This window comes from Oncorhynchus mykiss, chromosome 3 (genome assembly GCF_057628025.1).
Source record: "Oncorhynchus mykiss isolate SJ-2025 chromosome 3, ASM5762802v1, whole genome shotgun sequence".
Lineage (NCBI taxonomy): Eukaryota > Metazoa > Chordata > Actinopteri > Salmoniformes > Salmonidae > Oncorhynchus > Oncorhynchus mykiss.
The window spans coordinates 32,389,332-32,403,615 of NC_143024.1; the positions used below are offsets into that span (position 1 = coordinate 32,389,332).

A 14,284-nucleotide genomic window follows, 5' to 3' on the forward strand; every position below is an offset into this window, starting at 1 on the left:
CATAGTTCAGTCTTTGTACCTCTATAGACCAAGCTGAAAGGTAGCCATTCTAAAGGCAGCATAGTTCAGTCTTTGTACTTCTATAGACCAAGCTGAAAGGTAGCCATTCTAAAGGCAGCATAGTTCAGTCTTTGTACTTCTATAGACCAAGCTGAAAGGTAGCCATTCTAAAGGCAGCATAGTTCAGTCTTTGTACCTCTATAGACCAAGCTGAAAGGTAGCCATTCTAAAGGCAGCATAGTTCAGTCTTTGTACTTCTATAGACCAAGCTGAAAGGTAGCCATTCTAAAGGCAGCATAGTTCAGTCTTTGTACTTCTATAGACCAAGCTGAAAGGTAGCCATTCTAAAGGCAGCATAGTTCAGTCTTTGTACTTCTATAGACCAAGCTGAAAGGTAGCCATTCTAAAGACAGCATAGTTCAGTCTTTGTACTTCTATAGACCAAGCTGAAAGGTAGCCATTCTAAAGGCAGCATAGTTCAGTCTTTGTACCTCTATAGACCAAGCTGAAAGGTAGCCATTCTAAAGACAGCATAGTTCAGTCTTTGTACCTCTATAGACCAAGCTGAAAGGTAGCCATTCTAAAGGCAGCATAGTTCAGTCTTTGTACTTCTTTTTTCTTTCCATCTTTTCTTCTTTCTGTAACAACAACAGACCTGCTCTGATCTCTCCATTCTGCAAACAGGAAATCTGGGTCTTTTACAATGAAAACATCACACACACTAACACACACACACGTACACAGACATGCACACACATGCACTGCATGGCTTGTGATCAATTTCTCTGGCCTCTGAGTGTAAGTGTTGAGTCTGTGCCAGGCTATGAACCAAAGCCAGTCCCTATACAGAATCACCCCACATCGAGTTACTCAGTCACACACACTGTACAAACACAATGCATGTACAGTTGAAGTCGGAAGTATACACACACTTAGGTTGGAATCATTAAAACTTGTTTTTCAACCACTCCACATATTTCTTGTTAACGAACTATAGTTTTGGCAAGTCGTTTAGGACATCTACTGTGTGCATGACACAAGTCATTTTTCCAACAATTGTTTACAGACAGATTATTTAACTTATAATTCACTGTATCACAATTCCAGTGGGTCAGGAGTTTACATACACTAAGTTGACTGTGCCTTGAAACAACTTGGAAAATTCCAGAAAATAATGTCATGGCTTTAGAAGCTTCTGACAGGCTAATTGACAACTGAGTCAATTGGAGGTGTACCTGTGGATGTATTTCAAGGCCTGCCTTCAAACTCAGTGCCTCTTTGCTTGACATCATGGAAAAATCAGAAGAAGTCGGCAAAGACTTCAGAAAAAATTGTTGACCTCCACAAGTCTGGTTCATCCTTGGGAGCAATTTCCAAACGCCTGAAGGTACCACGTTCATCTGTACCAACAATAGTACGCAAGTATAAACACCATGGGAACACGCAGCCGTCATACTGCTCAGGAAGGAGACATGTTCTGTCTCCTAGAGATGAACGTACTTTGGTGCGAAAAGTGCAAATCCATCCCAGAACAACAGCAAAGGACCTTGTGAAGATGCTGGAGGAAACAGGTACAAAGTATCTATATCCACAGTAAAACAAATCCTATATCGACATAACCTGAAAGGCCACTCAGCAAGGAAGAAGCCACTGCTCCAATACAGCCATAAAAAAGACAGACTACGGTTTACAACTGCACATGGGGACAAAGATCGTACTTTTTGGAGAGATGTCCTCTGGTCTGATGAAACAAAAATAGAACTGTTTGTCCATAATGACCATCGTTATGTTTTGAGGAAAATGGGGGAGGCTTGCAAGCCGAAGAACACCATCCCAACCGTGAAGCACGGGGGTGGCAGAGTCATGTTGTGGGGGTGCTTTTCTGCAGGAGGAACTGGTGCACTTCACAAAATAGATGGCCACATGAGGTAGGAAAATTATATAAATAAGGTGAAGCAACATCTCAAGACATCAGTCAGGAAGTTAAAGCTTGGTCGCAAATGGGTCTTCCAAATGGACAATGACCCCAAGCATACTTCCAAAGTTGTGGCAAAAGGGCTTAAGGTCAACAAAGTCAAGGTATTGGAGTGGCCATCACAAAGCTCTGACCTCAAACCTATAGAGAATTTGTGGACAGAACTGAAAAAGGATGTGCGAGCAAGGAGGCCTACAAACCTGACTCCATTACACCAGCTCTGTCAGGAGCCGAATCCCACTGGGTCCTGACCACGGAGCAGTGGACATCGGTGTAGGTTGAGGTGCGGGCGGAGGTGATGATGTAGTATTTACAGGAAAGCCTCCTCTCTCCCATCTGTCCATTGTTTGCAGCACGCGATCCATGGCTGTCCCTAGACTGTGTAACATGGTCGGGTGCTGCTGAACGCGCTCCTCTACTGTGAGAGAAGGGCTGGCTGCACCTGCTGACTCCATTTGAATGGTCCGTGATTCTGTAAGCGATTGGGTGCAGAGATGTAGAGTCAGGCGCAGTACACAGGTTTGAGCAACACAACGGAGTTTACTCAAAAAAGTCAAGCAAAAATTCCAAATAGGAACATACATACACACTAGCACATACAACAAGCACTTATGACACCAACAATCACGGACAGAACAGAAATGTATGCCAGAGGGTTAAATAAGGAACGTGATATGTAATTGAAACAAGGTGTGTATGTAATACAGACAAAACTAAACTAAACTGAAACATGGATTGATGGTGACTAGAAAGCCGGTGAAACAAAGTGGTGATCCTAACTGACCTAAAACAGGGATTTTACTAGGATTAAATTCAGGAATTATGATAAACTGAGTTTAAATGTATTTGGCTAAAGTGTATGTACAACTGTACCTATGGGAGGAACGTGCACTCACACACTCACACACACACACACACACACTCACTCACTCACTCACTCACTCACTCACTCACTCACACACACACATAGGCACGCACCATAGGAGGTTGGTGGCACCTTCATTGGGGAGGACAGGCTTTTGGTAGTGACTGGAGCGGCATGGTATCAAACACATGGTTTCCAGGTGTTTGATGCCATTCCATTCGCTCCATTCCGGCCATTATTATGAGCCGTCCTCCCCTCAGCAGCCTCCACTGGTACGCACGTATGCACACATACACCTACGGTAGAAGTGGGGTTGGGTTTCTCTGGAGTGTAAGACGGACAGATCCAGGACTTTGGAATGAGAGCAGCATTCTTCTGTTGGAAGTTTGGGTCCCTGAGGCTGAGCTGATGTTTGGACTGTACTTTTTTTGTGTGTGTGTGTGTGTGTGTGTGTGTGTGTGTTTGTGTGTGTGTGTGTGTGTGTGTGTGTGCGGTTAGATCTGCCTGCTAAAAGCACACCTTAGCTTTGATGACTTGCAGATTGTGGTTGAAAGGCCAAGTGCTTTAACTGCTGTCCTCTTTCCTCCTCTCTGCCTCGTTCCCCTCTTCCTTCTCTTTCCCCTCTTCCTCATTCCCTCTCGTTCCCCCGTTCCTCCTTCCCTCCTCACCTCTACCTTTCGAACTGCCCCCCATACCCCACAGACAGCTAGAGGTCCCCCTTTCTCTACCGCCCCTTGTTACACCTATAAAACACACACACACGCATGCACGCACGCACACACACACACACACACACTGGGGGCTAGGGTGTAATGTTGAATGTTGTGGTTTCAGAGGACCAGTAGGTTAAGGCACTCTCACTGACTGCAAAAACAGATGAACCACTCCTACATTCAATTTAGATACACGTTCACTTAAACACGCGCACGTGCACACACACACACACACACACACACAAGAACACATGCATATACAGACACACACACACACACACACACACACACAAGAACACACGCATATACAGACACACACACACACACACACACACACACAAGAACACACGCATATACAGACACACACACACACACACACACACACACACACACACACACACACACACTCAATAGATCTATGGGAACGTTTTAGTATTTGACTCTAATAGTTTAACCATTTAAACAGATGTCACTAACGGGGTGCCCCTGTGTATGACACTCTAGCCCTCTATCAGCATCAAGACTTAACCTAGTCTGTTTTATTTGATGGATAGCCAGGATTGTATATTCCCAAAAGATTAAAGGCTATCTGAGGAGGAGTTCTCAATTTGACTCTTTCTAGTAAACTGGAGACAACCTTTCTGTCACAAGTTTTCAGAACCACATCAACCCTTATAGGTCCTGATCACATTTTTCTCATGACCTCCACTAGACCGATGGAATTAGAGAGCTCAGAACTCTTTCAAACAGAACTGCAGAGGTCAGAACTAATGAGCTTAACCAGTCCCATTGATATATTATCATAAGTAAACTTAGCCTCTGACCCTCAGCCTCATTGATATTAGCATGACTTACCTTAGCCTCTGACCCTCAGCCTCATTGATATTAGCATGACTTATCTTAGCCTCTGTCCCCAGTCCCAGTGCTGTAGCAGCTTCAGAGCTTAGCTTAACCTCTGTCTTCAAGTGACAGGACTAGCTACATCTATGGTTGGGGGCATATTCTATATATCCCAGTCACTCCTATGTTAGCATTGTGTTAGCTTAGCTTAGTGTGTCTGGCAGGGAAGACTTGCATTGATTAAGTTTCAGACGTTCAGTCAACGCTGGGGTGTGTCTGTGTGTGTGTGTGAGCGTGGTCTGTCTCATTAAAGTGCAGCTCTATTTTAAACAAAAACCCATTTAAGACTCCATCTTCAAAACACATAATCACAAATGAACTGAGTAGAGCAATGGACTAGTTAAGTGGCTGCTGCAGACTGACTGGTTGTATAAGGCACATGATTATAGTAAAGTGAGGGAGTGTTGTTGTTGTGTAGCAGAGGGATCTGATTGGACCAATGGGAACGTTCTAATGGAGCTTGAATGTGCCGTGGGGTTTCTCCGTTGCGACACGCACACTGTGTTCCTATTTGGATAGTTTCATTCTGAACCAAAATAGTGCTGCGAAAATGGTTGTATTCACAACTCAAAGCTGGTACAGACTAAATGTGTTTGTGTATGTGTGTGTGTCAGTGTGTGTAAAACATGAGAGGTCTGTGCTTGATGAGATTGCTCAGACCATGAAATCAGTCCCATCTGTGGCGTTCTTTGAAGCTCATAGACTCTCTCTCTGTCTGTCTGTCTGTCTGTCTGTCTGTCTGTCTGTCTGTCTGTCTGTCTGTCTGTCTGTCTGTCTCTCTTTCACTGTAGATCTGATAGTGGGAGCATTTGGTAAAGGGGAGGTGTCGGTGTACAGGTAAGATATTTAATTCTCTGATTGGCTAGACTACATTGTTTCGTGTATCAGATTGGCTGCTAGTTTACAATGGTGAAATTAATTGTGTGCGTGTGCATGCGTGCGTTTGTGTAGGGCTCGTCCTGTAGTGTCAGTGGAGGCTGAGATGATCCTGACTCCTAGAATCCTGAACCCTGACGACCGATCCTGCCTCCTGACAGAATCTGATACCATGGTAACCTGGTGAGTACACACACGCATGCAAGCACACACGCACCCACACAAGCAGTCACACACATGCCCTGCCTTTCCAGAAACCCTACACCATGGTAACCTAGTGAGTGACAGACGTAAGACCAATAGGGTTCTTTATAGGCTATGTGTGTTGGCAGGGACAGAGACATGGTGTGTTTGGGCAGATTGACAGACAACACTAAATTGTGGAATTCAGTCAAAACAAACACGGCTGATTGAAATAAACCATCAGACTGGCTGGAGGAACGAGACAGGACACAACAACACATGTACTATTAGGGAGTTTTTAGGACTGTCTGGGACTGTTGCTTTTTCTTTCATTGAATAATTGTTTTATTGAGAGCTTTGGCCAGTTGAGTTGTTTTTTTGGTGGTTTTGGGGAGACTGAGAGGACGAGCGGTAAAGAGGAAGTTTTTGTTCTAATCATTGTTCTCTCCTGAGTGTTTCTGGTTGACAGGCATTTCACTGCTAGAGAACCCCAGTATGTGTTTGTGTGTGTGTGTGTGTGTGTGTGTTATTGTCCCTTCTATCAGGAACAGGAAAGTAACTCCTACAGAGGGAGACCTGCACCATTAATATCCTGGAATCTAATGAGCGCGTACACACACACACACACAAACACACATTGACACATACACACACAGACATATATACAGAAGAAACATGTTTTTATCCTGTCCCAATCTCCCTTGTATCTCTACCTCTCTCTCTCTGTTATCCAGTCTCAGGGTAGATATTTGTGCGAAGGTGAGCGGTGTGGGGATCCCAGACTCTGTAGGTAAGTTGCTCTGACTGGGGATGAAGAGGGGGAGGTAGAGGTTTTATGTATAAGTTAGTGTTAGAGATGCTGACTATATGAATGTATGAATGCATTGTTTCCACTGGCTAATGATGCTCTGTTGAATCTAAAAGGGATAAAGTAGACAATACACAGGGTTCCCTCCTGCACACCAGATGAGAATACACACACACTTCCACACAGGATGGGACCATATGGAACCCCTCCTCACTCTCTCCCTCCATCCCCCTCTCTCCTCCACCTCTCCCAGTCTTGAATGCAGAGCTGCAACTGGATTGGCTGAAAGGTGTGAGGGGCGGAGTAAAAAGAGTTCATTTCCTGGATTCCCATCAGCCCCAGCACACAGGGGTCCTAACTCTTGGCCACAGCCGTCCACACTCCTGCCTGAACTACACGGTCTACCTACGAGTAAGTCAAACACACTCCACTGCCAAATAATGGATTTTAGTTTTTTTGAGGCCTCCGTCCTTGCTGTGTTTGGACAAGATCCTCTCAAAACATCTGTCAACTCAGCTGAACCTGTTTTTGGACCAGTTATTGTGTTATAGTGAACAAACTTTCTGTTACATGGTGTCTCTCCCCCCCCCCCCCCCCCCTTCTCTCTCTGTCACTCTCAGGGGGAGGATGAATTTAGGGATAAATTGACTCCCATCTCATTGGCTCTGAACTACAGTTTAGCCCCTCCTTCCAACCTGGACCTCCCCCCTGTCCTCAACCGCTACAGCAGTACCTTCCTGCAGGAACAGGTGTGTGTGTGTGTGTGTGTGTGTGTGTGTGTGTGTGGGCTCTCTTTCTCATCCAATCAAGACCACTTACAGCATATGAGTACTGTTAGACTAGACCTAAATCCTCCCCCAATCCCTCTCTCCTTTATTTCTCAGGCGTATATTCTGCTGGACTGTGGGGAAGACAACGAGTGTATTCCAGACCTCCAGCTGTCTGCAAGCATGTAAGTACAGTGCCTTGCGAAAGTATTCGGCCCCCTTTAACTTTGCGACCTTTTGCCACATTTCAGGCTTCAAACATAACGATATAAAACTGTATTTTTTTGTGAAGAATCAACAACAAGTGGGACACAATCATGAAGTGGAACGACATTTATTGGATATTTCAAACTTTTTTAACAAATCAAAAACGGAAAAATTGGGCGTGCAAAATTATTCAGCCCCTTTACTTTCAGTGCAGCAAACTCTCTCCAGACGTTCAGTGAGGATCTCTGAATGATCCAATGTTGACCTAAATGACTAATGATGATAAATACAATCCACCTGTGTGTAATCAAGTCTTCGTATAAATGCACCTGCACTGTGATAGTCTCAGAGGTCCGTTAAAAGCGCAGAGAGCATCATGAAGAACAAGGAACACACCAGGCAGGTCCGAGATACTGTTGTGAAGAAGTTTAAAGCCGGATTTGGATACCAAAATATTTCCCAAGCTTTAAACATCCCAAGGAGCACTGTGCAAGCGATAATATTGAAATGGAAGGAGTATCAGACCACTGCAAATCTACCAAGACCTGGCTGTCCCTCTAAACTTTCAGTTCATACAAGGAGAAGACTGATCAGTGATGCAGCCAAGAGGCCCATGATCACTCTGGATGAACTGCAGAGATCTACAGCTGAGGTGGGAGACTCTGTCCATAGGACAACAATCAGTCGTATATTGCACAAATCTGGCCTTTATGGAAGAGTGGCAAGAAGAAAGCCATTTCTTAAAGATATCCATAAAAAGTGTTGTTTAAAGTTTGCCACAAGCCACCTGGGAGACACACCAAACATGTGGAAGAAGGTGCTCTGGTCAGATGAAACCAAAATTGAACTTTTTGGCAACAATGCAAAACGTTATGTTTGGCGTAAAAGCAACACAGCTGAACACACCATCCCCACTGTCAAACATGGTGGTGGCAGCATCATGGTTTGGGCCTGCTTTTCTTCAGCAGGGACAGGGAAGATGGTTAAAATTGATGGGAAAATGGATGGAGCCAAATATAGGCCCATTCTGGAAGAAAACCTGATGGAGTCTGCAAAAGACCTGAGACTGGGACGGAGATTTGTCTTCCAACAAGACAATGATCCAAAACATAAAGCAACATCTACAATGGAATGGTTCAAAAATAAACATATCCAGGTGTTAGAATGGCCAAGTCAAAGTCCAGACCTGAATCCAATCGAGAATCTGTGGAAAGAACTGAAAACTGCTGTTCACAAATGCTCTCCATCCAACCTCACTGAGCTCGAGCTGTTTTGCAAGGAGGAATGGGAAAAAAATTCAGTCTCTCGATGTGCAAAACTGATAGAGACATACCCCAAGCGACTTACAGCTGTAATCGCAGCAAAAGGTGGCGCTACAAAGTATTAACTTAAGGGGGCTGAATAATTTTGCACGCCCAATATTTCCGTTTTTGATTTGTTAAAAAAGTTTGAAATATCCAATAAATGTCGTTCCACTTCATGATTGTGTCCCACTTGTTGTTGATTCTTCACAAAAAAATACAGTTTTATATCTTTATGTTTGAAGCCTGAAATGTGGCAAAAGGTCGCAAAGTTCAAGGGGGCCGAATACTTTCGCAAGGCACTGTATGTACTGTATCTAACATATGTAGCATATACGTCAACATGAATCAGTTACAGTCTCATTTAAATACAGCAGTTAAATAATCTTACTGATATAGGGGTGTGTTACACCTTGTGGTGTGTGTTGTGCCCTGCCCTGTCAAGTGAGGCATGTTGGGAAGATTCAGAAAAGTCCTTGTCAACCTGTAAACTTTCAACATATGTACATACTCACACTCACACACATTCATATACACACACACCCAAACAAAGTGTAGGACTGTGTTACAGCATGCAAGGAGAGAAGTTTACTCTCTGATTGTTTGCATTAGCAAGCGTGTAGTGAGGCCTGTGTGTGTGTGTGTTTTTCTACTGTTTCCATCTGTATGCTATCGCCATGGCAGCCCAACAAAAACACCCTGTCATTCTCCTCTGACTGACACACACACACATATTCTGACCTCTACTGTTTGACATAGTATTGACTTGTTTTTTTCTCTCTCCTGGACACACACAAATACAGGGACCGTACAGAGCTGGTGATCGGGGATGACAACCTGGTCATGTTGACCATAAACGCGGTTAACAAAGGAGAGGGGGCATATGAGACAGAGCTACACACACTCCTACCCCCTGAGGCTGATTACATAGGAGTGGAACGCAGGATAGAGGTGAGAACACACATTCACACACACTATCACCCCCCACACTGACCCTAGCCCAGCTCAACTAGACCCTACCGCCTTGCTGACCTCTTTACCATTACATTACATCCTGTTGACAATGGGGCACTAAGATGGATGAGGTTGTTACTGTCAGAACATTCATCACTCTCTTCCTCTCCTCCCTTCCCCCACATATCACTTCTCTTCCTCTTCCACCCTCTCCCTTCCACCTCCTCTCTTTTTGCCTGCCCTCCACTCCTCTCCAGTCTCTATCCAGGTTGAACTGTGAGTACAGAATGGTGAATGACTCCAGACTGGTGGTGTGTGACCTGGGGAACCCTATGGTTGCTGGAACAGAAGTAAGTCCAACACACTCACACACACACAAATGAACACACAAAAGATACACACACATACATGCCCCCACACTGACCTCCCCTTTACTTGGAAACATCCACTTCCTGTCCAAACAGGAAGCTGTCAATCAGATACAGCGGTGCTGATTGATATTTACCATGGTGATTGATCACCCAGATACCCCGTGCCCCACTGAGTCCCACACTCTGAAGCTGTCTGTGGGTTTTTCTGTGTGTGTTAATCCGTTCGCCCCTTGCATGACACATCCAGGAAGCACAGGCTTTGTTAAGTAAAGAGTGGTCCTTTCCGACATGTAACTCTACCCTGTGTTTCTGTAACCAGTCTGTCTGTGTGTGCATGTGTGTTTGTGTGTGTGTGTGTGTGTGTGTTTGTGTGTGTGTGTGTATGTGTTTGTGTGTGTGTGTATACTTGGCTACGTGCATAAGTGTGTGTGTGGTGTGAGCCTGAGAGCAGTATTTGTTAGCTCTAGAAGCGACACACAGCATTCTGATAAATCAATTATGTGATCATATTTCACTTCTGGGGTGCGGCTTTAGAGGGCTCCAAGGGGTTGAAGAGTGTGTGTGTTTGTGTGCGTGTGTGCACGTCAGCTCTCCTTCAGACCAGATGTGTCCCATACATACTTACCCTTGCCCCTTTGGACCTATAGGAATTCATGAGCTTTTATATAATAAACACACACACACACTTACTAATCATGCAGCCGGAATAACGCTTGTAGACCATTTTGAACGTATCTTTTTCTCATTCTAATATTTTTGAGTCAAGCCTCTAAAATGCAGACTGCACACTGGAGTGCTGCTACAGGCTCTTTGTGTGTCTTGACCAATCAGATTAATGGATAACGCAGGTCCCGCAGGCTGGCATAAAGCTCAAGGCGATCTCCACTTTCCTCTGGTATTTATTTAGCAAGCTGATAACTCATCACTCCCGACAGACACAAGCAAAAACTCTTACATAAATGGAGCAGCCTTCCTAAACATTAGCGAGCTGACATGATGTGTTGCATGGAAACGAGACAATTTTTCGGTCTGATCAACTGTAGAATACTAACAGCAGCTGCATAGTGTAGTCTACTATGGGCCCTGTTCCTCTGGCCAGGGTAAACGAAGCGGTAATGTTGTGAAATATAAACACAATAATATAACATATAAACACAATAATGCAAACTACATGATGCAAACCTACATAAAGCAAGCTCACCCCTGTGTTTTATTGTCCAATCGTGTTTCTTTCTCAGTGTCTGTCTATAGGACCCCCCTAGTCCTTTTTTAAAATATAATTCATATGAACAAGTACAAGGTTGCTGCAGTTTGACAGGGTTTTCATCCTCCCCAAGGCCAGGAGTTTTTTTAAACCATGTGACCTGATTAGAAAAACTCTGGTCCCATCATAGCCCATATTAAACAGATGAATCACGTCATACCGTATAAGGTCCAGAGTTTTACCTGGTTAAGTTACCAGATCAGGAAAAATGAAGGTCCTCAGAATTTTGTCTTCCGCTACACCACTCTGGGGCCTGTTGTGCCACCTCTGCCAGACAGTCAGCATGTACAATGTGAACAGAAACGGCCCCTGTACAGAGGCCTGTGGAACACCATATATAGCCTTAGAGCAATCAGAGGTCTCACTGGCCAGAAAAACAAATAGATACCTATCTGTTAGTTTGGTCGACAGTGTCAATCCCTTCTCTTACATCCCTTCTCTTACAAGGAATATGAGAACAGTCACAGAGCCATGGTCGATGGCTGGTCGATGCATTAGATCAGGTCGATGGCTGGTCGATATATTAGATCAGGTCGATGGCTGGTCGATGCATTAGATCAGGTCGATGGCTTAGAACAGGTTGATGGCTGGTCAATGCATTAGATCAGGTCGATGGCTGGTCAATGCATTAGATCAGATCTATGGCTGGTCGATGCATTAGATCAGGTCGATGCATTAGATCAGGTTGATGGCTGGTCAATGCATTAGATCAGGTCGATGGCTGGTCGATGCATTAGAACAGGTCGATGGTTGGTCGATGCATTAGAAGAGGTCGATGGCTGGTCGATGCATTAGATCAGGTCGATTATATTAGAACAGGTCGATGGTTGGTCGATGCATTAGAACAGGTCGATGGCTGGTCGATGCATTAGATCAGGTCGATGGCTGGTCGATGCATTAGATCAGGTCGATGCATTAGATCAGGTTGATGGCTGGTCAATGCATTAGATCAGGTCGATGGCTGGTCGATGCATTAGAACAGGTCGATGGTTGGTCGATGCATTAGAAGAGGTCGATGGCTGGTCGATGCATTAGATCAGGTCGATTATATTAGAACAGGTCGATGGTTGGTCGATGCATTAGAACAGGTCGATGGCTGGTCAATGCATTAGATCAGGTCGATTATATTAGAACAGGTCGATGGTTGGTCGATGCATTAGAACAGGTCGATGGCTGGTCGATGCATTAGATCAGGTCGATGGCTGGTCGATGCATTAGATCAGGTTGATGGCCGGTCGATGCATTAGATCAGGTCGATGGCTGGTCGATACATTAGATCAGGTCAATGCATTAGATCAGGTCGATGGCTGATCGATGCATTAGAACAGGTCGATGGCTGGTCGATGCATTAGATCAGGTCGATGGCTGGTCGATGCATTAGAACAGGTCGATGGCTGGTCGATGCATTAGAACAGGTCGATGGCTGGTTGATGCATTAGATCAGGTCGATATATTAGAACAGGTCGATGGTTGTCGATGCATTAGAACAGGTCGATGGCTGGTCGATACATTAGATCAGGTCGATGGCTGGTCGATACATTAGATCAGGTCGATGGCTGCTCGATGCACTAGATAATTTCCTTGACAAACTCTGTCTCTGTACTATGGTGGGTTTTACAGTAGATCCAGATTAGACAGTTTTATAGTGGTGGTGGTGCTGTTCAAGACATGGGAGAGAAGCGACAGGAAATACATGTTTTCCAGATTTGGGGAGAGAGATATATTTGGGTCACTCTGTCTGTCTCTCTCTCTTTCTCTCAGCCTGGGGACCTCAGTGATTTAGACTCATTTGATTTTTCGTCATCTCTGTTGAGTTTTACTGATTCTCTCTCTGATGTACAATAAAGTCTCTTTGACTTTGGAGTCCTAATGAGTTTCCGCCCTCAGGCTTCTCCCTTGTAGTTTTAGCGCGTGTTTAAGAGTTTCCGGCATTGACTAGTGTCTGACCTGTTGCTCATGACAACATTATTACACACACACACACACACAAATGCAAGAAGCCATTATCATAATCATGGTTATGAACTAAGCCCTCCACATGGTGTGAGTTAAGCAAGGGTTGAGGGGGGTTTAACTGGGGTCTGAAGACTAGAGGGAAAGGGATCTGGTCTGTCTCAGCCCACAGATCTGTACTGATCCTCCAACTGAGACACACACACACAATACAGATACGTAACCCAGATACACATACCATGGCCAGGTTCTGGTTAGTTTTAACAAAGGGAAACTCTACATGGGGTTAGAAGGCTGCTCGGTTTAACTGAACACTTACAGATGTCACTGACAGACTTTGAATTGTCTCTTTCTGTCTCTGTCCCTCTCCCTTTGTCTCTCTGTCCCTCTCTGTCCTTCTCTCTTTGTCTCACTGTCTCTGTCTCCAGGTATCTGTAGGTTTAAGGTTTGCTGTCCAAAGGCTGGATGATGCCGGTCCTCACATTGACTTTGACCTACAGATCCACAGGTGACAGACACACACAGGCAAAGGCATGCAAATACACATACACACACTGCGGAAGAGCTGTGACACACATAACTGTAAAAAGGAACCTCTGTCAGAATTCTGAGGATTTCTGTGGCTTTCCCAAACAAAGAGCGTCGAGACAGATGGCCGGAGGGAAACAGACGACACAAAACATTGACTGTTCATCTCGCCACAAACACACGCTCACTCACTCATTTACTCACACGCGCACACATGCACACGCACACACACCATACATCGTCAGGCCATGGTGCAGACTCTACATCCAAACATCTTTATTGACTCATGTGTGTCTCTTATCTTACAGTTCAAACAAAGACAACTCCAAGAGCAACCCAGTCAGTCTGTCTCTCTCCATCTCTGCCAGAGCTCAGCTAGACCTGAGGGGGTGAGTGATACATCTTTGTTCTGATTGATCTTTTCTCTAACCCTGTGACATTAGAATATCTTTGCTGTATTTGATGCACTTTGTTGTCATACAGTGTATCTCTTTGTCTTGTGCCATGTAGGTGAGACAGGCTCATTTAGTTTTCTATATTTCTATTGCCTAGTGTGGTTGTCTGTGTATGTTTCTATGAATAGATCTCTGCTAATCATGCACACATGAGCCAGTGCTAG

General features: G+C 44.7%; 1 protein-coding gene across 1 annotated transcript in view; it reads left to right on the forward strand.

The window, feature by feature from the left end:
- The window catches only part of itga8 (integrin subunit alpha 8), a 71,037-nt gene that overhangs the window by 31,539 nt on the left and 25,214 nt on the right, over positions 1-14,284 (forward strand). The window contains exons 14-23 of the mRNA XM_036971671.2: positions 5,245-5,290; positions 5,405-5,512; positions 6,247-6,302; positions 6,574-6,731; positions 6,941-7,069; positions 7,205-7,272; positions 9,399-9,546; positions 9,807-9,899; positions 13,566-13,645; positions 13,974-14,054. Coding sequence (XP_036827566.2) covers positions 5,245-5,290; positions 5,405-5,512; positions 6,247-6,302; positions 6,574-6,731; positions 6,941-7,069; positions 7,205-7,272; positions 9,399-9,546; positions 9,807-9,899; positions 13,566-13,645; positions 13,974-14,054 — 967 coding nt within the window. The remainder of the gene's footprint in view (positions 1-5,244; positions 5,291-5,404; positions 5,513-6,246; positions 6,303-6,573; positions 6,732-6,940; positions 7,070-7,204; positions 7,273-9,398; positions 9,547-9,806; positions 9,900-13,565; positions 13,646-13,973; positions 14,055-14,284) is intronic.